The 25905-nt window shown below is 58.1% G+C and overlaps 1 protein-coding gene across 1 annotated transcript in view; it reads right to left on the bottom strand.

Annotated features, from left to right (window-relative positions):
• Window positions 1-521: 521 nt before the first annotated feature.
• The window catches only part of VAV2 (vav guanine nucleotide exchange factor 2), a 143825-nt gene continuing 118441 nt past the window's right edge, over window positions 522-25905 (bottom strand). Inside the window, exons 16-30 of the mRNA XM_034663750.1 lie at window positions 25793-25807; window positions 22348-22457; window positions 21363-21464; window positions 20865-20953; window positions 18292-18308; window positions 17449-17470; window positions 16514-16641; window positions 15199-15273; window positions 13912-13964; window positions 11543-11659; window positions 9973-10060; window positions 8848-8971; window positions 7957-8043; window positions 6886-7040; window positions 522-2768 (exon numbers count right to left, since the gene is read on the bottom strand). Of these exons, the coding sequence (XP_034519641.1) occupies window positions 2721-2768; window positions 6886-7040; window positions 7957-8043; window positions 8848-8971; window positions 9973-10060; window positions 11543-11659; window positions 13912-13964; window positions 15199-15273; window positions 16514-16641; window positions 17449-17470; window positions 18292-18308; window positions 20865-20953; window positions 21363-21464; window positions 22348-22457; window positions 25793-25807 (1230 nt within the window). The 3' untranslated portion in view covers window positions 522-2720. The remainder of the gene's footprint in view (window positions 2769-6885; window positions 7041-7956; window positions 8044-8847; window positions 8972-9972; window positions 10061-11542; window positions 11660-13911; window positions 13965-15198; window positions 15274-16513; window positions 16642-17448; window positions 17471-18291; window positions 18309-20864; window positions 20954-21362; window positions 21465-22347; window positions 22458-25792; window positions 25808-25905) is intronic.

The following is a 25905-nucleotide window of genomic DNA, read 5'->3' as shown; positions in this document are numbered from 1 at the left end:
AGGATAGAAGCACATGCTTAAGAGGGGAGGAGGCTGGGTGAGGGGGGGCACCAAGCCATCCCTGGTCTACCTTGTCTGGACTGCTTCTCCATAGGGAGAAATCGATCTCTGCCTGACTATTCTGATTTTCTCTATCATAGGCCTCAGACCCACTCTCCAGAGAGAATATTATCTTTTATCTCCAACATATACATATAAAGAAACAGGCTTAGGAGCTGAAGAACCTGCCAGAGTGGCAGGGCTAGGGTTGAATCCCCTCCAAATGGGAAGACAGTGGCACTGCCCCTGCCAGCTGCTGGAGGGTCCCACGGGACACTGCGCGGGAAGCCCGTGGCACTGGACCAGCTGGGAGGAGGTGCTCAGGTGGTGGCCCTGGCATCACGATCTCTTCTTGGACCTGAAGCCTCTGCCTGAGGCTGGGCCACCCCCGAGGCCTATGTCTGAGCCAGGCCACTGTATCCTGGGTGGACAGTGCGTGGGTGGGGCAGCCTCTGCTGGACACAGAAGGATCCAGCCACGCCTGCAGAAAAGAACTTCGGTTTATTTGCAATAAAAACTGTGGTCTGAAAAAACCTAGTGGCAAATGTACAGTTTGTGTTCCATTTGGGGTCATCACCAGCTGTGGGACCCCCAGATCCCTGACCCGCATGCATCGGGCTCCTAAGTGTTCACAGCTAATCTCAGGCCCCCAGGTCCAAAGCCCCTCCAGAGGGCCTCCTATCTCCTGCTGAAACCACCCGCTTCCCAGCCTGCCCCCGGCCCGCCTCCCCTCCTGCCTCATGCAGTGTCAAACCAAACCAAACCAAATACATGTTTCAAAACAAACAAACAAAAACAAAACAAAACATTCACAAAAACCAGGGTTCCGACTTGTTTCCTCAGTATCTTTCGTGGTCATGATGACTTGTTTCACGATGACCTCAAATATACATCCTTTTCTTGCTATTATAAAATATCTTCCTTATTATTCACAGATATATAACGGGAGCTTTGGATGAAATAATTACAAACTGTCTTCTTCCCTTAAAAAACAAACAAGCCAAACCAAAAACAAAACAACAAAAACAAAATCTTTCTGACAACAGTAAACATGAAAGGGGCTGGCTGGTTCTTCCCCCCACCCCAGGCTCATGGCCGGGCCGGCCGAGCCCCGGGTTGTGCGCAAAGTGCTGGGTGCACCCTGATGATGGGGACTGGGGGCTGCTCTCTCCAAGACCAGCTCTTTGCTTCCCTCCCCTTGCTCCTCTGCCCCCAGACATGATCCTGTTCACCCCGGCTTCTCAAGCCGCTGCAGGCCACCTCCTCTCTTGCCCTTGCTGCTAACCGTCCCCGACCGCCCCCCACCACTGCCCCATTCTGGGACACAGGGCTTGTGAACCGAGCCTGGAGGCCACACGGCTGACTTCAGAGGAAGCCCAGGAGTGCAGAGTGGCAACCAGCACCCACCCCAGGAGGGGCTAGCCTTCCCCAGGCCCGGCCTTGCCCAGTCTCCTCCCTCTGCACAGGGCAGGGCAGCCGAACAAGGGACAGGGGACACGTGTAGCCTGGGTTTCTCCAGCAGCTGTGGCACGGAGCCCGCAGGGAGACGGCATCCTTAGGTCTCCTGCAACATCCAGGCAGAGTAAAAGGGTCTGGACAAGACAGCCAGAGCTTAAAGGCCAGGAGGAGGCAGGAGGGAGAGTTCAGGGGGTAAGGCCACCCCCAAGAGCACTTATTTCGAGCTGGCCACAGGCCCAGTTCATGGGCTGCAGGAGGAAGACTTGCCAAGGGCTAGAACTAACATTCTGTGCCAAAGCTGGGAAGCCCCCCCGGAGCCACCCTGCAGGACATGGGAGACCCAGAGGGGCCACCTGCTGGGGGGCCTCCTCCTGGAGGGGAATGTGAGCAGCAGGGACCGAGCGAGGGGAAAACTCTGTTTTCTTCTCACCCATATCAGGATTTACAAAAGGTGTATCCAGCCGGCAGCAGGACAGGACAGACACACCCTCAGGGCAAAGGACAGTACCACTGACTGGGGGCAGGGTCGGCAACTTCATCGTCCGTAAGGCTCCCTCCTGAGAGAGGGACCTGCCCTGGGCTGTCTGCACACCCCTAGTGCAGAGGGCCATGGGGAGGTCAAGGGGCCCGCACAGACCCCCTAGCAATGCTCTCTCCTACACCCGAACACAGCTGGGGCTGAGCTGGGGCTGCAGCAAACGGCCTGGCTCTGGTCCCTTCTGACTCTCTAGGCCCAAAGCTTCCCCTCGGGAGCAGCAGGAAGCAGGCGGGCTGGGCATCAGGGCTGAGCAGAAGGGGCTGGGGGAGGGTCCCCTCTGCTGTCCCAGCCCTCCCCGGGAGGGCACCTGCTGTTCAAACCTAGGTTCTCGAATGCCATCTCCACAGGACAGGGGCAAGATGAGCTCCGGCCTCAGCTGTCACCCAGAGCCCGGCTCAGAACGCCACTGGCACTCCCTCTCCTTAGCGCTCTGGTGGTGGCAGCCACGGCAGGGCTGGCCCAACTCGCCTCTATGTACAAGTGGCGTACCCAGGACAGGCCACCGAGGGCAGGCGGACGGTGGGCCGGTTCGCGTTTAGGATTTTGAACACCCTCCCCATCCCTATGGGCTGTTGAAGACTGGAAGGTTGGCGGGCATGTCCCTCTCTGCGTCACAGGGCTAGAGACAGACTTCAGAGCTGGACTCTTCCAAGAAAACCCACGAGTCCCGTCCATGTCGTCGCCATCACTGGATGCCCTCCTCCTCTACGTATGTTGAAGGAAACCAGCCGATCTGAAAAAGATGGCAGGATCACATGAGAGTGTGTGTGCACGTGTCTGCTCAGGTGTCGGGGTGAGGGCCAGCAGGGGCTCGTGGAAATGGGGGATCCTGCAAAAGGCGGGAGTTCTAAGCCAAGAAGCCTGGTGGAGCTGCGGCCCCGGGTAGGAGTGACCCCCAAATGCACCAGCCCTGAGCAGTTCAAGATGACCTGCTCTCCCTCAACCTGCCAGCCAGAAAAACGTTAAATCCTCCCTAGAGGGAAATAACGTCATCCCAAGCCCCAGTGGTATACACAAGCTTATCATTCAGTCAGGACACAGTGACAGAAACTAAGAGAAAATGCAGGTGACAGAAACCAGTCTACCGGTCATTCAGGGATGGGAGTCATCAGTCAGGAAATGTAAATAACTCTAGCATATATGTTTCAGAAAACTGAGGATAAAGCATAAAAACTTACCAGCGAACTAAAACCAGAAATCAAATAGAAATCCTAAAATGGAAACTATGACTGAAATTAAGAATCCAATAGGATTTAGCAACAGATTAGACAAAGTGGGAAGAGAGCACTGGTGAACCGGAAGACGGGCCAGTGGAAAGTAGCTAGATGGGAAATAAGGGAATGGGTGGAAAACACGTAAAAGAAGGTAAGTGACATCTGGGCCATGATGAAGGGACCTGACAGCCATGCAAATACAGTCCCTGAAGGAGAAAAGAGAAAACACAGCAGGTACGATGTTCGAAGAAATGGCCAAAACTGATGGAGGACATCAAGCCACAGATTTTAAAATCTCTACAAATCTCGAGCAGAGTGAATACAGAGAAAACCACACCCAGGCACTTTATAGTAAAACTGATAAAAACCAGACTTTTTTTTTTTTTTTTTACATATAACCCCCCACTGGGGAGTAATGGATGCTTTTCCTGCAGAGGAGCAACGTTAAGAAGTTGGCTGGCTCTTGGGATGCATGGGCAGTTCAGTCNTAAAACTGATAAAAACCAGACTTTTTTTTTTTTTTTTTACATATAACCCCCCACTGGGGAGTAATGGATGCTCTTCCTGCAGAGGAGCAACGTTAAGAAGTTGGCTGGCTCTTGGGATGCATGGGCAGTTCAGTCGGTTAAGCGTCAAAGTCTTGATTTCAGCTCAGGTCATGATCTCAAGGTCATGGGATCAAGCCCAGAGTTGGGCTCTGTGCTAGGCGTGGAGCTTGCTTGAGATTCTCTCTCACCCTCTCCCTCTGCCCCTCCCTGCCCTTTAAAAAAAAAGTTGGCTGGCTCTTTACAGAAATGATGGAACCAGGGACAATGGAATGACATCACCAAAGTGCCAAAATAAAATACTTGCTAGCTTCAAATTTACCCCCTGCAGAATCGAAATGAGCTCAACATGATTCCTCACAAAAAGGAAGCAGGTCCCACTGGAGGATGACTGACCCCCCTGGGGGATGACCAAGGGAAGAGAAGGGTGTTCCTCACAGTACAATGGCACCTAATAAGCGTTAAAGAAACAATGGATGGAAAATCACTGTTTTTCAACCATGATACAAATAAGTGATGAGACAAAATTCACAAGTGAATGATGATAAAACTAGTAGGTGAAAGTTTGATGTGGAACAGGATATTTAATAATTTCAAAGTATTACCCTGAGGTTGCTAATTAATTACAGTAACTTCATAGTGGAGAAACTCAGCAGATATCACCTCAACCAAATGATCAAAATTAACGTCACAATAGGACAAACAGACTTCATATACCTCTGGATAAGACACGACAGACTTCATATACCTCTGGATAAGACACGACAGTACTGAAAAGGGTGTAACATCTGCATTATATTCCCACAGAAAATACATAATACGTAACCTACTCACGAAGAAATATCAAACCTAAATGGAAGGAAAGTCTACAAAAATATCGGGCCCATACTCTTCAAAAATGTCAAAGTTATGTAAGACCAAGAAAGGCTGAGGATTGTTCTAGAGAGAGTTGAGGGCCATAGCAGCCATATGCAATTCATTTAGGTAGACAAGACACAGTTGGGACAACTGGTGACATTTGTATATGGACCGTGGATTAGATCATCACAATCTGTCAAAGGGGAATGTCTTTGATCATAGGACACTGAAGTATTTAGGGGTTTAGGGGAGAAAGGATAGGACTTCTGCAATTTACTAATGAACGGCTAAGAGAAAAATAAGCAGAGAGGGAGGGAGAACACGAATGATAAAGCAAATGTGCAAACTCTTAATTGGTAAATCTGGGCATGTGAGAGCTCTTTGTGCTACAGACACTTTTCTTTAGGTTTGAAATTGTGTCAACATACATTACAAACATTCTATAATGAGAACATAAAAAAAAAAGAAAATGAAATAAAGAGGTGTTTGGATCCAACAACAACTAAGAATTTATTAGTAGCAGACTCACACTAAAAACATACCTAGAAGAGGAAATTTCAGGCAGCAGGAACATGGTTTTGGGTGGAAATACAAGAAAGGAGGAAGGAGTGGGGATCCCTGGGGAAGGTAAATAGGTGGTAACTCTAAACAAACACTAACTGCTGAAAACAAAAATAATGTCTCATGGGGCTGAGAAACATTTAGAATTCAGATACATGACGACACCTCCATGAAAGCTGGGAGGAACATAAATACCGTCAAAAGTTGTAAGGTCTTGCATCATCTAGGAAGTATTAACAGTACTAATTTAAAATGGGCTCTCAGAAGTCAGAGTGCATGCTGCAATCCCTAAGGTAACTACCTAATTTGTAGGAAAAGAATGTGCAATTCACAGAGCCACCAAGGGGCCAGGAAGTAGAATAGAAAAAAAGAAATACCGAGTAATTCAAAAGTAGGCAAGAAAAGAGGAAAAAGAAGAAATGGATGTAACAAATAGAGAGTAAACAGAAAGATGATGGATTTAAATCTACGCAGCTCAGTAACTGCATTAAATGTAAATGGGCTATATACACATCAAAAGGCAGAGACTGTTAGATCAGACTAGCTCTAAAAACTCTTGTCTCAGGTAACATTTTATCTTGTATCTACTTCAAATATGAGAATACAAAAAAGTTGAAAGTAACACAGGAGAGAATGAAATTTGCCACATACAACATTAACTCTTCCCCCCCAAAAGTTGGGCTGCTCTAACAGCAGACAAAGTACACTTTAAAGCAAGACGACTTGCCACAGACAAAAAGAAACCCTTCATAACAGGGTCAAAGCAACAGGAATATCTAGTAATGCTCCAAACCAGTAGCTCTGAAACCTGGGAAACTGGTTTATTTGTGACCTTCATAAGCTGGGTGAGGAAGGCCAGGTCTGTGCTCATTGAATTAGAGCCCCAGGTGCCTCCAGGGCTGGCGCCCCGAGGGCCGCTTTGACAGCTGTGTTCAGCCCCCCAGGCCAGCTGCCTAGGACTCTGTGGCCTCCGGCTTCTAAAGGGCTGTGGGGTGGAAAACGCATCTGACCCAAGGCCCCCAAAGGGCAGCCAACGTGCTAGGTGGAGGCAGACCAGCTCCCGCCACCTGGCTACGGAACGGTGGGCAATGGGAGCCAAGGCAGGCTGGCCCTCCACAGCCCAGCGGCCCCAAGGATGGCTGGACATCCCGAAATCCACCCCACGTGGGGCTCCGGTACCCTGCTGGGTGAGTGCTGACAGAACCGGGTCAAAGCCAGGGGGTCCAGATGGGGCACAGGGAGAAGGGCCCATAGAGCGTTGCAGGGTCACAGGGCGGACAGGGAAGAGAGAGTCCGCAGGAAGAGCATGAAGGGGCAGGGCAGGTGGGAACACGGTATGTCCCTCCCATCTCCCCAGGGTGTAAGTGAGGCGGGTGAGGACTCTTGGGCTCTGCTCATGTCCTGCGGTCTCTCCGCCTGCACAAAGGGCTTGGGTACACTCAAGTCACGTGAAGAGTGCATATAAAACACACCCCCTGCTGTGGCCGCAGAGGGCCACAGAGCGGGACTGAGCACAGATACAGTGTCAAACGGGCCTAGATCCAGCTCCAACCAGGGCAGCTCGGGTCTGTGGCTCAGAGGGTGTGGGCACGGTGCTGGGGCAGGCCGCGCTAAGGTGCCAGCCTGCCCAAACCCGGCCCGAGCTGAGCCAGGCCGCGTCGGCCACACTTACCCGTCCGTTGGCCTCGCCCTTCCACCAGCCCTGGTCCCCACCAATGCGACTGTAGATCTTCACCACGTCACCTTCCCGCAGCGAGAGCTCCCGCATGTCCCGGGCGGCGAAGTTGTACCTGGCCACGGCCGTGCCAATGACACGGGGCGTGAACACTGTTGGGGGAGACGGGCAGCGTCACATAGCTGGACCCCTGGCGCCTGGCCCTCTGCCCGGAGAGGAGAGCTGCCCAGCAGAAAGGCTCTGAAGGCACAGACTATTCTCCAATTCTGCCCAGGACCTCCAGGAGACGGCCTCTCCGAGCCTCACATGAAGGCACCCGGAGTGGTCGCCAGCCATACTGGGGGCCGTCACAGCCAAGTGCGATCACGCGATCAGAGCAGAGGCTGGTGTTCTGACCCCAACTCCCACAGGGCCTCCCCCTGCATGCCTGGTGCACGAGTGTCACCTAGCCAGGGGTCAGCTCCCAGCCTGCTCTCAGACGGAGCACGTGGAGCCAGGGTCCCGGGGCCCAACTTCCAGATCCCCAAACCACACGGCCGCCTAACTAGACCAGCTCAGCGGGGGACCCAGGAATCCTGTTGAGCAGGGGACAATGTCCGTGACAGAGGGGACACACACAGAGGCTGGGGACGGGCTCTGACTCTGGCAGCGGAGGGCCAAGCAGTCAGAGCTGACTGACACCCCGTCCCCCTACCTCCAGGGCCCGCCCAGTGGGGCTGGCCCGATCTGCTCCTGTCTTCACCCCGAGGGTGGCCGCCCGGCTGTTTGCCGCTACCGGAGGCAAAGCTCTCAACAAGCAAGGAGGGACAGTGGCGGCCAAGCTGGGGAGTGGCCAGCAGGGTGCGCGAGTCCGAGAGGCAACAGCAATGGGGGGGTAGGAGGACGCCAAGCCTGACATCATCCTCAGCCCTACCCTGGCGGCAGGCCCTCCCTTCCCAGGCCTGGGCGCCACAGCCGCGCGGCCCCGCCCCGCACTGGGCTGCGGGCAGCTGCGGACAGCTTGGGGCAGGGGCTGCGGGCCAGCGGGTGGCAGGCCGGGCCCCCCCACGCCCCGAGCGCCAGCGGTACCTGACCAGAAGGGAGCGGAGGAGCCCTGAGAAGCAGAGCTGAGGCCCTGAGGACTGAGAAAAGAAAAGTTGTAGGAGACGCAGGAAGCTGCAAAGAGCGAGAAAGAACGTGAAAGCAGACCGGCGGGCCAGTGCGTTTCCAGGCGCGAGCAGGCAGAGCGCAGGGCATGGGGCCGAGGCCATCCCGGGCTTGCGAGGCGCAGCCTGGTGGCTTCCGAGCTGCCCCTCCCACCACCTTCTGGGCCTGTTTCCTGGAGAATCTGGACCACCTCCTCCTAGCTGGCTCCAGGGTCTCAGAGACTATTCATGCAAGGAGCCTGGCCTCTGGCCCAGCGCACACGACGTGCTCGCTGAAGGTCCACTGCTCCTCTCCTGCCCTGCTCTGCCCTGGCAGCTGGGGACATGGGGTGGTGCGGCCGACAGTCGTGGGCTGGACTGCAAACACTCTAGACTCGCCCTGCCTCTAACTCCAGGTGGGCCCGTGCGGCCCAGCCCACAAATGGAGGTACCAGCTCCATCTCCCTCATAGTGAAGGCCCCCGGGGGGGTGGGGGCCGGGGAGGGATCTAAGGACAGATGGCACCTGCCCTGCTCTCTCCCCATGCTGACCTCTGGGCACGGGTGCCAAGACCCGGAGCAGCCGTTGAGAGCTGGCACTCCCCGCCTGACCTGTGGACCAACCAGGACACCCTGGCTCAGGAGGGTGCTTGTGATGGGCTGGGGGGCCTGAGCCACTGCTCCTAGGGATGGGGACTGGGAAGGGGCTCCTGGCCTCGGTCCCACAGAAAGCCTTCCTCAAGGGCAGGGAGGCAGTGAAAGCCAGGGCCATGGGAAATGGGCAGAATGGTTGCATCCAGGTGAGCACTGGTGTGCAGGGCCGGTGTGGGCATTACCTGGGGACCGGCTGGAGGCCCTGGAGGCTGCACGCTCCCTTGACTTGTAGGGGTACTTGAGCGTGGTGTCCAGCTGCTTGAAGCTCTCCTTGAGTGAGTGGCACTGATAGTACTCTACCAGTTCCTGCAAGACACACGTGCTCACTGCTGCTGCCACCGCCTCCAGGCAGTCCTCGCAGGTGCCCTGGCCTCCCGCTCCCTCCTCGGTTTCACTTGGGACTCGTCCTCTCCACCCAGCACCCCACCCATGGTGGGTAGTCCGTATGTCAAAGACCTCTGAGCCAGCAGTTTCTCTCCGGCCGCTGCTCAAGGAAAATCAGGGGTGAATGCCAAGACCGGCACTCGGATGCTTGCTGCAGCTCTTTCTGATGGAGGAAAGCCTGGAACCCCACGCTTCCAGCACCAAGGAAGGGCTTCCAGAAAGAATAGCAGGTGCCAGTGACCGAATGCCATGTGGCTACCGGCCGGCAGAGGAGAGGGTTGTGCCAACGGCAAAGTTTATCACGTTGAAAAAGCAGGCTAACAGTACAGTATGGCCAACCATGATATAAACCACACCTAAGCTATTCTTCAAGGTTGAGAAGACGCACCCCGAAATGTTAACACTGGGTTTGGGGGGGGTGGGTGACTGTGGATACTTTTTACTTTGTGCTTTTCTGCGGCCACAGCTGGCCGTCTAAGGGCTCAGGTGCTCGAGTCAGATCCTCTCGGTACATGCAATGCTCGTAATTCAGAAAAGACACAACATCGCATTAGGAAGGCCTGTGCCTTTACCTGCATTCCGGCTGGGAAGGGGGGCGGCAGGGCGTGTGGGAGGTGGGCTGCAGTGATGCAGGCAGGCCTGGTGGGCCCTCCCTCACTGTCCACCCAGGTGAACCCTCTGGGGGACAGAAGTCCCAATGCAGGGGCTGTCACAAGGCCCGAACTGTCCCAAGGACCGTCCAGACCCATTTCCCTGGATCTTCCCCAGCAATGCAGAAGCCCCACAGGGCTCTTGCCCTCTGTGAGTGAGGTCTGCAGACGGCGGGGTGCAGGCGGCCGCTTCCCTTGGTCTGGCGGTGGTGGGACCCCCGGGCCCTCCCCTGACCCCTGTGGACCAGGCCACGGAACCACAGGATCGCATACCAAGAGGCTTTCGAATTTCTTCGCTTCCGTGATGTGGATCCAGCTGTCCTTCTCCACCACCTTGATGTGCTTCACCTCGTCATTGAACCTGGGCAAAGCGTTCAGGCCACGGGGGTCATGACTTGGGCCAAGCACCAGCCCGCCAGGGCTGCCCCTGCCATCGTCACCTCCTGAGCTTGCGTCCTCAGGTTTCCGTTCAAATGTGACCTTATGGAAAAGCCTCCTCGCACCCCCTGCTCCCCAAATACCACTCCAGCCCCTTGCCGGCTGGTACCAAAGCCGGACAGACATCCCAAGAGAAGGAAACACGCCAACAACCATTATGACTATGGATGTGAAAGTCCTCAGCAAACTACTCGCAACCAAATCTCTCCCCACGTGGGTGCCTATATTAACCAAATATTTAAGGAGGACTCTACACCACGCTCAGTGGGACATTTCGGGAATGCAAGGCTGGTTTAACAACTGGAAATCAGTTACCGGAACAAACAACTGGTAAATAATCCCATGCTGGCCAGCGGCCTCTCCTGGGGGGGCCTTTGTAGACCACCCATGGCTTCTCCCAGATCTAAAGTCAGTGGGGGGTGCTCACCCCACCCCCAGCTCCTGGGCTGGCCTCACCCCCACAGGGGAGCCTGCAGGCCAGGCGCCCAGAAGGTGCCGCGTGAACTATAAGGCGAGTGCCATCTCTGCCACTTCCCGGCCTGCTGCCCGCACCACGGACCTGCCCCATGGCCTGCACTCCACTGTCACACCTCACGATGCTCCCTGGGCCCACGGCAGGTGTGCGGGAACCTCTGCCGGGGAGCAGGTCCTGCTCACCAGGGACCCGGGCCACGTCCCGCTCCCACACTGGACACTGGTCCCTTCCGACGCTGCTCTCCTTTGCTCTCGGTGCTTTAGAGCCAGTGGGCTTGTTGCAAGCTCTAAGCATCTGTGGGATTCTGACCTCCAGCAGACCAGAGGCCTTCCCCGGACACAGGCCCCTGAGGGGCGGCAGTCGAGAGCAGACCAGACCATACCTTGGGGGTCATCACAGCTGACAGCCCCTCTACTCACTGGCCCATCGGCTGCCAGGGGCCTGACCCAGGATCTCCAGGGGGCATCCTACCCCGACGGTGACCAGCCACCAGCCAGACTCCTTCTTTTGAAGGAGTGGTGGCAGACGCACGAGGGAGTAGCTTCTGGGCAGGAGGACACCCAGACCAAAGGCCACTGGCTGAAGCCACGAGGCCATAGCGGTGTGACCTTCCCATTCTCTCCAAAGCCCACAAGCGGGGCTGCTGGTCTCTAACCTCTTACGGTATCCCTGCCCCGTTCTGGCAGGGAGCTTCTGTGGCTCCCGCAATCTGAAAAACGCGGGACCAAGCCCACCCCGTGGCTTTGGGCAGGGCATTCACACGTGTCCCGGGCCAGCTACGCTGTGTAGACCCCCTGACACCCTGTCATCTCACAAGTGTCCTGCTTCAGGCAATGAAGTCCATGGCCGCCCCCACCCACAAAGGACATGGCTCGTGATTCCAAGTGGCACTGGGGGAGAGGTGTCCCCGACCCCCAGGCCAGCACGTACTTGATGCTTATGGCAAAGCGCTCTGCCTCGGCCGTCCGCTCCCTGATTAGGTAGGTCCCGCTGGCATGCGATTTGAGCAGGTTGTCGGTCTGCTGTCTCTCCATGTTGCCTGCAAACCTAGCATGTGGGACAAGGCCGGAGGTTAACACTGGCGCCCCCTGGAGGACACCCTGGCCTCTGCAACAGTGCTATGGGCTTCAGGAGACTTCAGGGAGGGAGGCCGCGCCCCTGCAGGAGGGGCACGCATGGAGTGACACCGTCATGGGGAGGAATAAGGCCCCCAGACCTCAGCCCGGCGCCCAGGGGCTTTCTAGAGAGCCTGGTCCGCAAGAGGGGCCCCGTGCAATGCAAGCGTTAGAGCAAATTTCTAAGTTTTCACTGTCGATAAAGCAAGTCATAAACAAACACTCTTGGAGTTTTTACTTCTTTTGCACACACGGGAGTCCACAGACATCTCCGTTAAACAGGTTTTGGACAGATGGATGGACTGCCGCCTCACTGACGGGAAGCCCACCCTGGAGACAGCCAGGCGAGCTCTGAGGCCACCCCCAAAACCCCTACCACCTGCACCGCCCGCCAGGCCGACCAGGAACTTTGGGAAACAAGGTGCAACTGCGATAGAACCACATTAGGAAACAGAGCTTCTCTGTCACTCCATCAAATGAAAATCACGGGCCAGTCCTTGGTATCCAAGATCTACAAAGAACTTCTCAAACTCTATACACGAGAAACAAATAAACCAAAACACGGGCAGAAGATATGAACAGACACTTTTCTAATGAAGACATACAAATGGCTAATAGACACATGAAAAAATGTTCAAAATCATTAGCCATCAGGGAAATTCAAATCAAAACCACACTGAGATACCACCTTACGCCAGTTAGAATGGCAAAAATAGACAAGGCAAGAAACAACAATTGTTGGAGAGGATGTGGAGAAAGGGGATCCCTCCTACATTGTTGGTGGGAATGCAAGTTGGTACAGCCACTCTGGAAAACAGTGTGGAGGTCCCTTAAAAAGTTAAAAATTGAGCTACCCTATGATCCAGCCATTGCACTACTGGGTGTTTACCCCAAAGATACAGACGTAGTAAAGAGAAGGGCCATATGCACCCCAATGTTCATAGCTGCATTGTCCACAATAGCCAAATCATGGAAGGAGCCGAGATGCCCTTCAACAGATGACTGGATTAAGAAGCTGTGGTCCATATATACAATGGAATATTACTCAGCTATCAGAAAGAACGAATTCTCAACATTTGCTGCAACATGGACGGCACTGGAGGAGATAATGCTAAGTGAAATAAGTCAAGCAGAGAAAGACAATTATCATATGATTTCTCTCATCTATGGAACATAAGAACTAGGATGATCGGTAGGGGAAGAAAGGGATAAAGAAAAGGGGGGTAATCAGAAGGGGGAATGAAACATGAGAGACTATGGACTATGAGAAACAAACTGAAGACTTCAGAGGGGAGGGGGTGGGGGAATGGGATAGACTGGTGATGGGTAGTAAGGAGGGCACGTATTGCATGGTGCACTGGGTGTTATACGCAACTAATGAAGCATCGAACTTTACATCAGAAACCAGGGATGTACTGTATGGTGACTAACATGATATAATAAAAAATCATTAAAAAAAGAAAAGAAAAGAAAATCACGGGCCAGTCCTGCACCCTCGACCCTGGACATGAGTGTGGAGGGGGCACGGCACCAGGCGGACAGGCTTGCGGCATCTCAGGCTTGGAGGGGGCGGCCAAGCCCAGGGGCAGAGGAAGCCAGGACCCCGTGAGTGTGGGTGTCACACCGCTGGGCGCAGGGTGAGCCCCCCAATGAAAACCCCGAGGCCAGATGCATTCTGGTAGGAGCACAGGGAGCCCACCACAGGGCGTGAAGCACAGGGAGCCACAGCCACCACGGCCGGTCCTTCTTTGAGGTGGCCGGGTGACCAGCAGACAGAGCAGGAAAAGCTGGCCCCCCGAGCCGACCTGTATCTGTGACTCATCCCTAGAACGTCCATCTTCTCATGCTCCCGTTCATCCCAGCAGCACCACGGTTCTCATCCAGCTGCTCCATGAGGACACGTGTGATTACACATTTGGCCTTAAATACCCCACTCTCCTATATTTTCTATGATGAAGCACATGTAAAAAAAAAAGGGGGCTTCGTTCTCCCAGATGATAACCTGATGATCTGTTTTAGCGATGGGCAAAACCTGCCTCGGGGTAGAGAAGATCCCCCCAGGCTCCCAGAGACACAGGGCCAGCCAGGGCTCAGCCACCCTGGGCACAAGCAAGAGGCAGCCCCGGGCCCCCCCACCCCGGCCTGCTCACGGGCTTGCAGGGCCCCCGCCACTGCCTCACTCACCAGGGGTAGGCGGTGTAGTCGATCTCCCGGGATGGCGGCCTGCTGATGGGCGGCTGGCAGGAGAGAACATTCAGGTTAATATCGCCCAAGGGGCTGTCCCGAGTGGAGCCAGAGGGGGCCTGTGATCAGCGACCTGACCCTTGGGCCCAGCACCGGCTGCTGCAGTGTCTGGGGACTTAGTCCTGGAGCCACTGGACCGGGCAGTCCCGCAGGGCAGCGGCTGGGACTCGCCTCCTCTGAGGACATGCTCAGTGGATTTCACTGAATATGTAGGGCGCGTATCCCCAGGGAGGGGTGACTGAAGGCTGCAGGAATGTCCCAGCAGTGACGGGAGCACATCCTACAGCTAGAGTTCTTTGCTACAGACGGGCTCACGGCCCTGAGGGCAGGTGTCCTTTGGGTGGCAGTGGCCTGTCCTCCAGGTGGCGGGCCACACGCTGGCCGGGCAGCCTCGAGACCCCACGCCACGCCCTCACCAGCCAGAGCCCCCACCCTGGCCTCCCCCCGCTATGGCATGGGCTGGGCAAGGCCTCAGGGACTACCTACCCCTACCACCCCATTCACCATATAGATGGGGAAACTGAGGCCCAGGGCACAGGTGGGACCTGCCCCAGGCCACCCAGTGAGTTAGAGATGTTCTTCCTTCTCTGCTGTCTGGCCCCCTTGATGCTGACAGATGGGGCCAGAGGCCAGGCGGGACCTGGAGGGCGTACCGGGGCTCCCGCCAAGTCCTGGACCCACCGCCTGCTCCCTCTGGAGAAATTTCCCTCTGGCACTTTGAAATGCCTTTTTTAGGGGGTGGGTGGAGGTAATTACATTATTCACGAGGAACTGCTTGATGCCTTTTGTAACAGAGAAAGATTTGCTCCATGCTACTCAGGTGAAAAGACTTTCTTCCAAACACCCTAAAGTCTAGCTCTGAATTCTAATGTTTGGGGGAGTCCTCTCCTCTCTGGGGCTGTGTAAGAGTCCCAGAAGACTTAGAGAGTCCCTAAAATTTGGAGAAAGGCAACATTTTTGGTCTTCCATCCATTACAACTGCTGCAGAAATGCCCACTTTGTGTTTCTAAAACCACGAGAAATGCAGCACCCACCTGGCTGAGCCCTTCAGACGGGAAGGCACCCCCTGCCCCTGGTCCCCCTGACCCCCAACTCCGGGGCCAGCTCACAATGGCCACTTAGCAAGGACGTCCTGAACAAGCCCAGATGCCCCGAGTGAGAAGACAGCCCTCAGGACCCCAGCCTCTGAGCCACTGCGTTCCAGAAGCTTCTATGGAAAGTGCTCACCCTTCCGTCCACGGGGCAGGGCTTCACAGACGAGCTAGGAAAGTAGCCTGACTTCCTGGTTTGCACCAGCCGACCCTGGAAGGAGACAGATGATGGGGGCTGGGACTGGCCGGTGGGAGTGGGTGCAGCGGGCCCTTCCGTGTGGCTCAGCTTATCCTAAGGATGGGGTGAGGGCAGGTCCTAAGAAGAGCGTGTGTTGGCACCACTCCCTGCTGTAGCCTCAGCAGACCTCATGACCGCTGGGTAGTAAGGCGGGTGTGGCATCCCCACTTTACAGATGAGAACACTGAGGCCCAGAGAAGTAGCTGAGAGACTTGCTCAGAGCTGGGGTTAGAGCCCCGCCCCCAGCTGCTCTCCAGTCCTCGCACCTACAGGGCGCTTCTCGAACGGAAGGGGAGTTTGGACCGGGGGATCTGATAGGAGCCTGGGAGGGTCGGCAGGGGCCGGGGCTCGGCCTCTGCTCTTCCCATCCCCTCCCAAAGTCCCCCCCACAACTCCTCCTCGGCCTCCCCCCTCTCATGCTGATAAAGCCTCTCTGCAAGGCCACCCAGCACCGTGGCTCTGGGGACACCTGGGCCGGGGACCTGGGCAGCTGGCATCAGAGTGGGACAGACTTGACACTGCGGACACCCTTGTGCGCCTTCCCGATCTCCAGTTACGTGAAGGCACAGTCTAGCACGATAAGTTCATCAGTAAATACGGAGGACAAAGGACCATCACCAAACAACGTGACGGCAGTAACAGTCACGGGAACGTCAGCATTCCCTCTAAGCAGGTCTCGGTCACCCCGGGTCGGCCAGGCTGGGCCGAGTGCCCCGAGCTCCCGTGGCACCATGCTGACCCCTGTAGGTCTCGGGTGCCCAGGGGCAGGCAGGTGAGCGCACGCGGGCTCCACCTTTGGGGACCTGTTCACAGAGCAGTTCCATCCTCAGAACTGTAACCATCTGGGACACTGTCCGTGTCCACGTCTGTCTCTGCTCCCCCATGTGGCCCTTCCTGGGGGGAAGGTGGTGGGTCTCAGCCATGGTGTGCCCCCCCGCCCGGGGCCAGCACGACGCCTGACTGCCCCCTCAGAGAGCGGGCCTGCGCGGGGCAGGTAGGCAGGAGGGGGGCACAGCGTGGCTGAGGCAGAGCCTTGGGGAGGGCATACAGGAGGCACACGGGAGGGGACACTGCACTTGTCCCGTGAAAGCAGGGCTGGGGACCCCCAGAATTCCTGCCTTGGATGGAACCGGGGTCTTGCTGACAGCCTGCCTCCCTCCACCGGGGATGGTCCCTAACCCCCAGCCCTGCCCCTCCGGGCCCCAGGACCCACCTCCCACCACTGAGTCTCGGGGTCGCCTCGCAGCAGCTCGATCACATCGCCCGTCTGGAAGGTCAGCACTGGCTTCCCGGGGGGAGCTGGGTTGCCATGGTAATTCTGCACGGCCACCATCTTGGGACCTGCGGGTACAGGGCGGGGGGGCTCCTCGCTCAGTGGCTTGGTCCTGGCTGGCAGCCCGCCCACCAGTGACCTCGGCCCCCAAGGGCTCCTGGGTGAGGGACCCTAAGTTCTTCCTGTGAGACTCCAGGTCCCGTTGTTAAGTGTCACGAGTAAACCATGTGACTAATGGATTCAGGGGCTCATTACAGCAGCAGCCGCTTACTTTAAGGGGCACTTCCCATGTTTTCCTCCAGACCCCGTTCCAATCTGTGACTGAGAGTCCGTGTGCGGAGCAGGACACGGGGTACCCCTCAAGGCGGAGATGGGGGACCAGGGGTGAGCGAAGCCCAGGGGCTGGCTAAGGGCACACACAGCTGGTTGGAGCGGCTCTGGGGCTGAAGTGGGGGTCCCGGCTGGGCGCCCCAGGCATCTGCAGGGCGCTCATGGCCTGAGTTCCGCTCTGACACCCCACGTGAGCCTGTCTGCAGGCCTGGCCCAGACACGCATGTCCCTTGGGCACAGCGTGGCTCTGGTTTTGCTCCTTGACCATCAGGCCATAGTGACCCAGCACAGCTCAGACTGCACAGCTTGGCTCGTGACGCCTTCCGCCCTCAACAGTTAAAAGCCACGTTCCAGCCACGTGGTGCAAAAACAGGGGGCACTGGGCCCTGGCCCCCCGGGGATGTGTCTTTAGAGGGAGCACTCTGCCTAGGAGCCTGGAGCCCAGAAGGCCTGGTGAGGCTGGGCGGTCACAGTGGCCCAGGCCCGGCCCCCAGAGTGACCGCAGACCTGGACGGCAGCTGAGAGGGCCCGAGCCCCAGACTCACCCGGTCCTGCTCCAGAGGCATCCTGTGAGGGCAAGGACAAACCAGTGATCAGGGAGGGCTGCCCAGGCGTCCACACTCCCTGCCCTCCACCCCGACCCCCCCAAGAGACAAGGGTCGAGGCAGGCAGCAGGGAGAGGAGAGGGACACATCCCAGGGTCCCACAGGCAGTCGTGACACTCCTTCAGCTTGTGACAACCCCTCCCTTGTTCTTACCTACGCCCTCCACCTCGGTGCCCCTCCGTTGTCCTGGGACATCCATCCCTCACCATTAACTCCCACCTCCTCCAGGAGGTTGCCCTGACCGTGCCAGCCCCAGGGGCCTCCCTGCTCTGAGCCTGGGCCTTGTCATCTCTGTCTGGGACATGTCTGCTGCATGCAACCGAGTGCTAGGTCTTTCCTCCTCCAAGAGGGCATTTTTGTACCACACACAAGGCCTAGCAGGCACCCCATAAGTGCTGGTTAATTTGGACCCCACGGCGGGGATGTCTGCCCTACGTTGGCTGCACAGAGGGCTCTAAGCTCCATCAGGATGTGGGGCAGGTGGGTGGATGCCTGTCACAGAGCTGGGCACCCACAAGTCACAGGGCAAGCAGAACAGGTGGGCAGCCGGGCCAGGGTGACCGCTGTCAGGGCCTCCAGCTGCCTGTGACACAAGGACCCACGTCTACCGAGGCCCACGAAGGAAATCGAAGGTCCCAGGTGACCAACAGTGGCCTGTGCGCCAGCCAGGGTGGCCCCAGGAGTGGTGAGATTGATTCCTGAACAACAAGGTGTTTCCAGCTCAGGGAATGCAGGGCTGCGTGGGGTGCAGAGTGGTGGAAGGGAACAGTTTGTAGGACTCACCAGGTCTGCAGGAGAACCTGAAAAGGAAGCACGTGAGGTGTCAGCGGACAAGCCACCAGCAGCAAGGCCCCGGGGAGGGGGACTCCCACCACGTGAGCACAGCCGGCGACCACGAGTGTCTCTCAATGACTTCTGCTGGCACATTCGGAGCGCTGGCTGTAGGGTCCCCGGGGAACACAGACTGGCAAACGGGTTTCCTGCCTGGGCTGACCCCGCTCCAAGGGCGGCAGCTGCCCCAAATCCCTGGTGGAACATGGGCTCAAAGGCAAACTTCGCACGCCTGATTAGGGAGGCCTGCCATGGGCAGGTGACAAGAGGCGTCAGGACACACACCGGGTATCTGCCGGCACGCTCGCTCACGGACATGGGGCACCTCTGCTTGCCAGATGTTCCAAAGATTCTTCCTGTCTGCCTCGGGGTGCCCCGGGGGGGAAGCAGTACCCGGCTGGGCCCCAGCCATCGACACACGGGGCCACCCCTCCACCGCCAGACAAAGCAGGGACCACAACGGCTAACATGTGTGGCTAATGTGACTTCAACACCATGGGACACGCACGGGCAGACTGCTTCAGACAGACAGTTTCCGGCGGCCCCTAGACAACAGAGACTACGGGCTCAGTGGGCATCGAGCGGGGAGGGGCAGTGCCATCGCTGGGCCCACAAGGAAGGCAGCAGCAAGGCTTCCCCGGGGAGAGGCTCTCTGGGCGGCGTGGGTGGGCAGCACCATTCCGGGACAGCCTGGCCCTGGCGGCAACACACAGGGAAACCTGCCTTGCTGCGGTCACGGGCACAGCCCAGAGCCCAAGCCCAGCACGAGTGGCAAGAGTGCTGGACCCAGCGCGGAACTCTCCGGAATAAAACCAGGTCCCCAGCGTGGGCTCTTAATGACATGGGGTGGATGCCCATGACAACTTCGGCTTATGAAAGATACAAAATTGCCCGTCTGGTGAGACCCCAATTGTAGGCACGATGAAAAGCACAAAAACACGAGACAAGATTGGGGGGGAGGCCCGTGTGGCGGTGGCAGAGGGAACGGGGCGTGACGGTGAATGGTGGTTGTATCTGTCTGGTGAGATCGTGAATGGATGATCTGCTCCTTTACTCTTTCTTATGTTTCCCAAATTTTCTATGGGAAATGAGCACTTAATCATCAGGAGACTAAAAACCCAGAAACGTTCATTCTAAAATAGAAAACTTGAAATACATCAAACACCACCTTTGGTTACTTCTTTATAAGTGAAGTGCTGATATTTATTTTTTTTTCCACGTCTTCTCTTTTTGTCCCTCAATTTTTGGTAAGTATGTTACTTTTAGGATCAGGAAAAAAAAAGCCAGGAGACATGAACTGTCCCGTCGCCCGTGTGAGGGAACGCGGCCACCAGAGGGCGCTATCGATGGGCAAAGCTGAAGAGCCCTGCTCGCGCCCCTGGGCTCTGGCCGGGACTTCCAGCCCAGAGGAGGCTCATGGGGCGGAGGGGGCTGCATCGGGCCTGTGGCCAGAGGAGGGGGTCTGCCTGACCTGTCGGACCCTCCTCGCAGGTCAGGGCGCCAGGCCAGCTGTCACAGTAAATGGAGGACAGACAAAATCTTCTGTTCTGCTGGTGGTGTCTCAGGGAGACAAGCAGACCTGATGGGGTCTTCCGTCTCCCTGGACTGAGCTAACCCCGTCTCTGAGTGTGGACACAGGGCAACGGACCGTCTCAGGGGGATGTAGGAGGACCGGCGGCACCCACGTGAAGTGCGGGGAGCAGAGCTGACCCTCGGCAGGTTCCCCGCCCCCAGGCTCGTGCTGCAATAGAAGCCTGGGCACCTGCTGTCCCCTGATCCAGGGCTCAGCCGGCCCTGCTTGTGGCGGCTCCGAACCATCTCGGGCTTCCTGGCTGCCCGTCCAGCTGTTGCATCCCCCAGAGGAGCCTGGGCAGGCTGGATGACAGCCGGGCAGGCTCGGGTCCCCCCACTCCCTGAGCCTCCGCTTCCCCCCTGAAATGCAGGCACGGTAAGCATGGGAGCCCTGTAGGTGCCGTGCGTGCCCGCGTGCATGTGCACATGTGCGCGCAAACCATCTGCGAACGTGGCTGTAGGCGTGACTCAGGAAGGCTGGATCTGTCTGCGTGCAGGAGAACCAGGGGTTGGGAACAGTCACAATCAGTGTTTCTCTGGGATCAGAAACCACCATGCAATGGCCAATAACGTTCTGCGCCCATTGTGGGGTGCAGGTTCTGCAAGCTTAAAACCGGAATGGGGCAGGGGTGCAAAGAGGCAGAGAGAAGCGCGGGAGCCCCCCAGTGAGGAGGGAGCGCTTAGGCAGGGAATGCCCCCACCGGCGGGGCCTCTTGGTGCTGTGTGACCCGAGGCAGGTGTCCTCCCCTCTCTGAGCCCTGGTTTTCTCATCGGATCCCTACCCCATGGAGTCTCAGAGGTGGGAAAGGAGAATGTGCGAAGGCGGCCAGGCCAGAAGGGAAGTACCAGGGCAGCTGTGAGCCATGGGCCCCTCAGCTCTGAGCGGGTCATGGTGCCCCCAGGAGCAGCCCTGGAGGCTTGTGCGCTGCGGCGGGGCGGGGGTCGGTACTCACTGATCTTGCAGGGAGGAGTCACCTCCAGACACTCCTTGTGTGCCCCGACACCACACTTGGTACACAGGTAGCCCTGGTAAAAGGTGCCCCTGCGCAGGGGGAGGGCGGGAAGTGAGGATGACACCAAGCCAAGGTCAAGAAAGACCAGCAGGCCCACCTTGCCATCGGCCCCACGGATCACCCAGCCCTCGAAGCCCCGGGCCCCTGAGACCCTCGCCCTCACATGCCGCCCGGTGCTGGCTCTCCTCCCAGACCTCTCCCAGCCTTGCTCTGCCGCCCGGCACGGCGGGCCCGGGGCACCCACAGGGACAGCCCCCTCCCCTCCCGGCTCGATCTAGAACACCGAGGGCCCAGACAGGATGGTCTGACACTGAAGGGACACCCTCCAGCCCCTCTGGGCCCAGCACAGGGCCGGCCAGGCATGGGGGGGGTCAGAGCGAGGGGGACATGCTCTCTTGGGGGCGGGCACGTAGGGCCTGCGGTGGGCGGCCTCCTCACCTGAGGAACATTCTGCAGGCTTTGCAGTTGGTGGTCTTGTCAAAGGTGTGCATCTGGAAGTTGTGGTGGTTGGCGTTGGCCTTGTCGGGCTTGATGTTGGACCTGACCGGAGGGAAAGAGGCCCAGACGGCCTGAGCTCCACCGAAGCGGGGTCGACCTGGGGGCCGGCCAGGCTCAGGAGCAGGCTGGGCCGCAGGTCAGGAGGCCAGGCCGCAGGCTGCACCTGCCCCGACACCCCGGGCAGAGTGAGGCTCTGAGTGGGGGCTGGCACGCGTGCCTTCTGGGAGGATGGGAAGGGGCTCTTCTTGACAAGGGTTTCCGGCAGGCGCGGGATGTGTCACCACTCAGCCAACGTGCCCTTAGGGGCTTCACCGTATGCAAGCCTGAGATTCAAAATCTAAACAGACGGCACGCTTAGCTCAGCATGAGCACGCGGAAGCAGGCAGGGGACACGCACTGCTGTGCAGCGTTCCCTCGGAACACGTCCACGATCAGACGGCGCGAGGGCCGGATGCAGGGGGCGACAAAGCCGGCAGGGCCAGCCGTGAGAGGCGGAACCGCGGTGTTTAGCAGGGAGGGGAGTGCTCCCGCCTGGGGGCCCCCGGCCTGCCTGACTCCAGGACCCCAGTCTGGCCTCAGGGTCCGGTGTGTCTGGGGACCCCACGGATCCCCTTTCTCTGTTGGACATATTGGGGCTCCTTCTAGATTCCATGGAAACAGAGCCCTTCACAAAGAAGTGACAGTCCAGCCATCCATAAGGCCCTGAGGACACAGGTCACCAGGTGTCCACTGGCACTGCAGCCGCCACTGGCCCCTCACCGGCCCGCTGTGCCCCAGGCAGATCATAAAACAACGAAGGCCTGGGGTCTTGGGGTGACAGAGCCTGTCTCGGTTTCTAGGCATTTGAAATCCCTGCCTGTGGGGGTCCCGGACGAACTCGCCCTGGGACTCCCCCGGCCCCCACGCCGCGGCTCGCTGCACTCACATGGCCATCTCGAACTGTTCCATCCATCTCCGCTTCATGTCCTCCGTCTTGCAGAAGAACTGGAAGCCCTGCTTCCCTTGGAGATGAATTAAATAGAAGCCATAGGACCACTGCGGGAGGAGAAGGGGACAGGCTCGCAGCTGGCCTGGGGCCCACGGACACACGTGTGCATGCGTACAGGATGCTTGTGCCTGCGTGTGCACACGTGTGAATGTGCGTGTACCAGGCACTCATGCCTGCACCTGCGTGTGCACACGTATGTACCTGCGTGTGTACCGGGTACTCGGGCCTGCGTGTGCACACGTGTGTACGTGTGTGTGTATGGGACCCTCGTGCCTGCACCTGCGTGTGCACAGTGTGTACCTGCGTGTGTACCAGGCACTCGTGCCTGCACCTGCGTGTGCACACGTGTGTACCTGTGTGTGTACTGGGTACTCGGGCCTGCGTGTGCACACGTGTGTACGTGTGTGTGTATGGGACCCTCGTGCCTGCACCTGCGTGTGCACACGTGTGTACGTGTGTGTGTACCGGGTACTTGTGCCTGCGTGTGCACCAGTGTGTACCTGCGTGTGTACCGGGTACTCGTGCCTGCACACACGTGAATGTGTGTAAGCACGTGTGTGTGCGCACCCCCCTCAAACAAGATGTCCCAGGACCCCTCTGCCACCTCCTCCAAGGTGTGCCCTCAACTGAATTCTCCGCGGGCTCAGCCGGGGCCGCGTCTATGATCACGCGGGGTCCCCCGGGAGCCTGTGCTCAGAACTGGCTGGGGCCCTTCCACCACCCCGGTCCACCCACTTTCAGTTCCTAAATGTGAGGCTAAAAAACGCACTGCTCTGAAGTAAAACAACAGAAACCAAACCAAACCAAAGGCTGCAGAAGGCCGTGGGCTGGGGGAGCCTGAAGCAGAGCCAGCCCACAGCTGCCTTGACCACCCACAGTCCTGGCCATCTCTAGGGGCTTGCGAAGGGGCCCAGGAAGGAGTGTGGGAAGTCGGAGCCCATTTGTGTTGGAAAAGATGGAGGGAGTAAGGAAGAAGGGAGGGAGGGAGGGAGGAGACGGGGAAGGAGACAAGGAGGGGGAGGGAGGGAACAGAGAAGGGAGGGAGGGAAGGAAGAAGAAAAGCAAGGAGGGAGGGAGGGAAGGGAAGAGGGAGGAGGGACAGAGGGAACATAACAGGGGGAAGGAGGGAGGAAGAGAAGGGAGGAGGAAAGGAGGGAGGGAGGGAGGGAGGGAAGACAGGAAGGTGGAGAAGGACACCGTGAGAATACACCAAAGCCCTGCCAAAGCCGGGGGTCCTTCCGCTCTGGGGAATGGGAGAGGGTGGGGCTGGGGCAGGCAGGTGGGCCTTCCTTTCTACCCTCTGTAATGGCAGTCCGAAATCATGGATACACACCACCGTCCTGTTGAAGGCACAGGGAGCAGGATGAAAGAAAAAGAAACCCAGGAGCCTGGCCCTCCTCAGGTCCACTCGGGGTCCCCACTGCCACGCAGGCTCAGAAAGGAAGGGCCGGCTGGGCCCTGAGGGGAGGAAAGCAAAGGAGGACCCAGGTGCTTACCATTTTCCCATGAGACTAGGAGGCATGAGGAGAGGGGAGGAAAAGGGGAGACAGATCGTAAGAGGCTCAGCGTGACCCGGCACCGGGTACCACAGCCCAGGACCCACCACCGCCAGGGGCAAGGCTCTGCCTCCCAGAGGAGAGGTGCCAGGGGCTGGGACCCGGGGGGGGGCTATGTCTTCGGCCCCAAGCCTCAGGAGTTGTTTCAGACTTCAGGTGGGGTTGAGTGGGTCAGCCCTTCCACGTGGAACCCGCATCCTACATTGTGAGCTCTGAAGTCCAGAGTCTGGGATTTTTAGCACATTGGCTCCTGGCCCCCAAATCTAGCCAGGGATGCACACGGTGGGTGGTGCTCAAGCCCTGGGGTGCAGAAGCCTCTGCTGAAGCAGGGCCGAACCAGAGGGGGTGGCACCCCAGCATCCATGGTTCCACCCTCCGGAGTCGTGGCCCCCCCCCAGCAGCCACAGCCTCGCCCCCCAACAGCCCTGGCCCACCGGCTGGACATGGGTGTCTAACAACCCACAGTTAGGCCTGCCCAGAGCCCCCCGTCCAAAGGAAGGGCTGCTTATTGCAGGGGGCAATGTGGGCTGAGATCAGATGGCCACGGTCTAAAGTCTGGCTCTCTGCAGAGCCGCTCTGCGGTCCCCTCACCCGGGGGCCCTGATCCCAGTGATGCCCACCCCCAGCGAAGATTCAAAGACAGAGGGCCAGGAAGTGCTGGGCTTGCTGTCAACAGAAGGCAGAGGGACAAGAGGGTGACAGAAGGGAAGGCCTGTTCGCCCGGCGCAGCCACCCAGTCGCGGGTCAGTGCTGACTTCCAGAGCGGCTCGCCCTGTTCTCAAGGCCACCCCGCGACGCCTCCCTCAGCCCCAGAGGGCCCTGCTGTCACCAGCAGGCAGCCTGGGGCCTACCTTCTTGACGTCCTTGTTGTTCATGGGGTCGTCGGTCATCTTGTGGAAGAGGAGCTCGATGACCTCCTTCAGCTCATAGCTGTAGCCTCTTCTCTTGCAGACAATGACCACCTTGTCGAACAGAAACAAGTACCTGGCCCAGCAGTGCGGCCAGGAGGCCGTCAGCACACCCAGTGCCCCGTGCTCTGAGGTCCCGGGACAGCCATCGTGTGCCTGGGGTGGGCAGCAGCAGAGCTGGTCCCTCTCCGAGCCTGAGCCCCACCCCACTGCCTGGCTCAGCTGCCAAACTCTGACCCGCCCCCCAGCAGGTCTGAGCTGCTCCATACGACTCCTCCAGGAAGCCCTCCTTGACTACCGGCCCCCAGGGCTCAAGGCTCATATGGGCTCCCCAGGCCTCCATGCTCCATCCCCCACTAGATGAGAGCCCCAGAGGGACAGGACCCCTATCTACCATGACTGCAGCCACAGCCCCAGGCCTGCACACAGCAGNGGAGGGGGAGGGAGGGAACAGAGAAGGGAGGGAGGGAAGGAAGAAGAAAAGCAAGGAGGGAGGGAGGGAAGGGAAGAGGGAGGAGGGACAGAGGGAACATAACAGGGGGAAGGAGGGAGGAAGAGAAGGGAGGAGGAAAGGAGGGAGGGAGGGAGGGAGGGAAGACAGGAAGGTGGAGAAGGACACCGTGAGAATACACCAAAGCCCTGCCAAAGCCGGGGGTCCTTCCGCTCTGGGGAATGGGAGAGGGTGGGGCTGGGGCAGGCAGGTGGGCCTTCCTTTCTACCCTCTGTAATGGCAGTCCGAAATCATGGATACACACCACCGTCCTGTTGAAGGCACAGGGAGCAGGATGAAAGAAAAAGAAACCCAGGAGCCTGGCCCTCCTCAGGTCCACTCGGGGTCCCCACTGCCACGCAGGCTCAGAAAGGAAGGGCCGGCTGGGCCCTGAGGGGAGGAAAGCAAAGGAGGACCCAGGTGCTTACCATTTTCCCATGAGACTAGGAGGCATGAGGAGAGGGGAGGAAAAGGGGAGACAGATCGTAAGAGGCTCAGCGTGACCCGGCACCGGGTACCACAGCCCAGGACCCACCACCGC

This window comes from Ailuropoda melanoleuca, chromosome 7 (genome assembly GCF_002007445.2).
Source record: "Ailuropoda melanoleuca isolate Jingjing chromosome 7, ASM200744v2, whole genome shotgun sequence".
Taxonomy (NCBI): Eukaryota; Metazoa; Chordata; class Mammalia; order Carnivora; family Ursidae; genus Ailuropoda; species Ailuropoda melanoleuca.
Note: the sequence above shows the minus strand (reverse complement) of the source record. Positions and strands in the feature narration are given on the sequence as shown.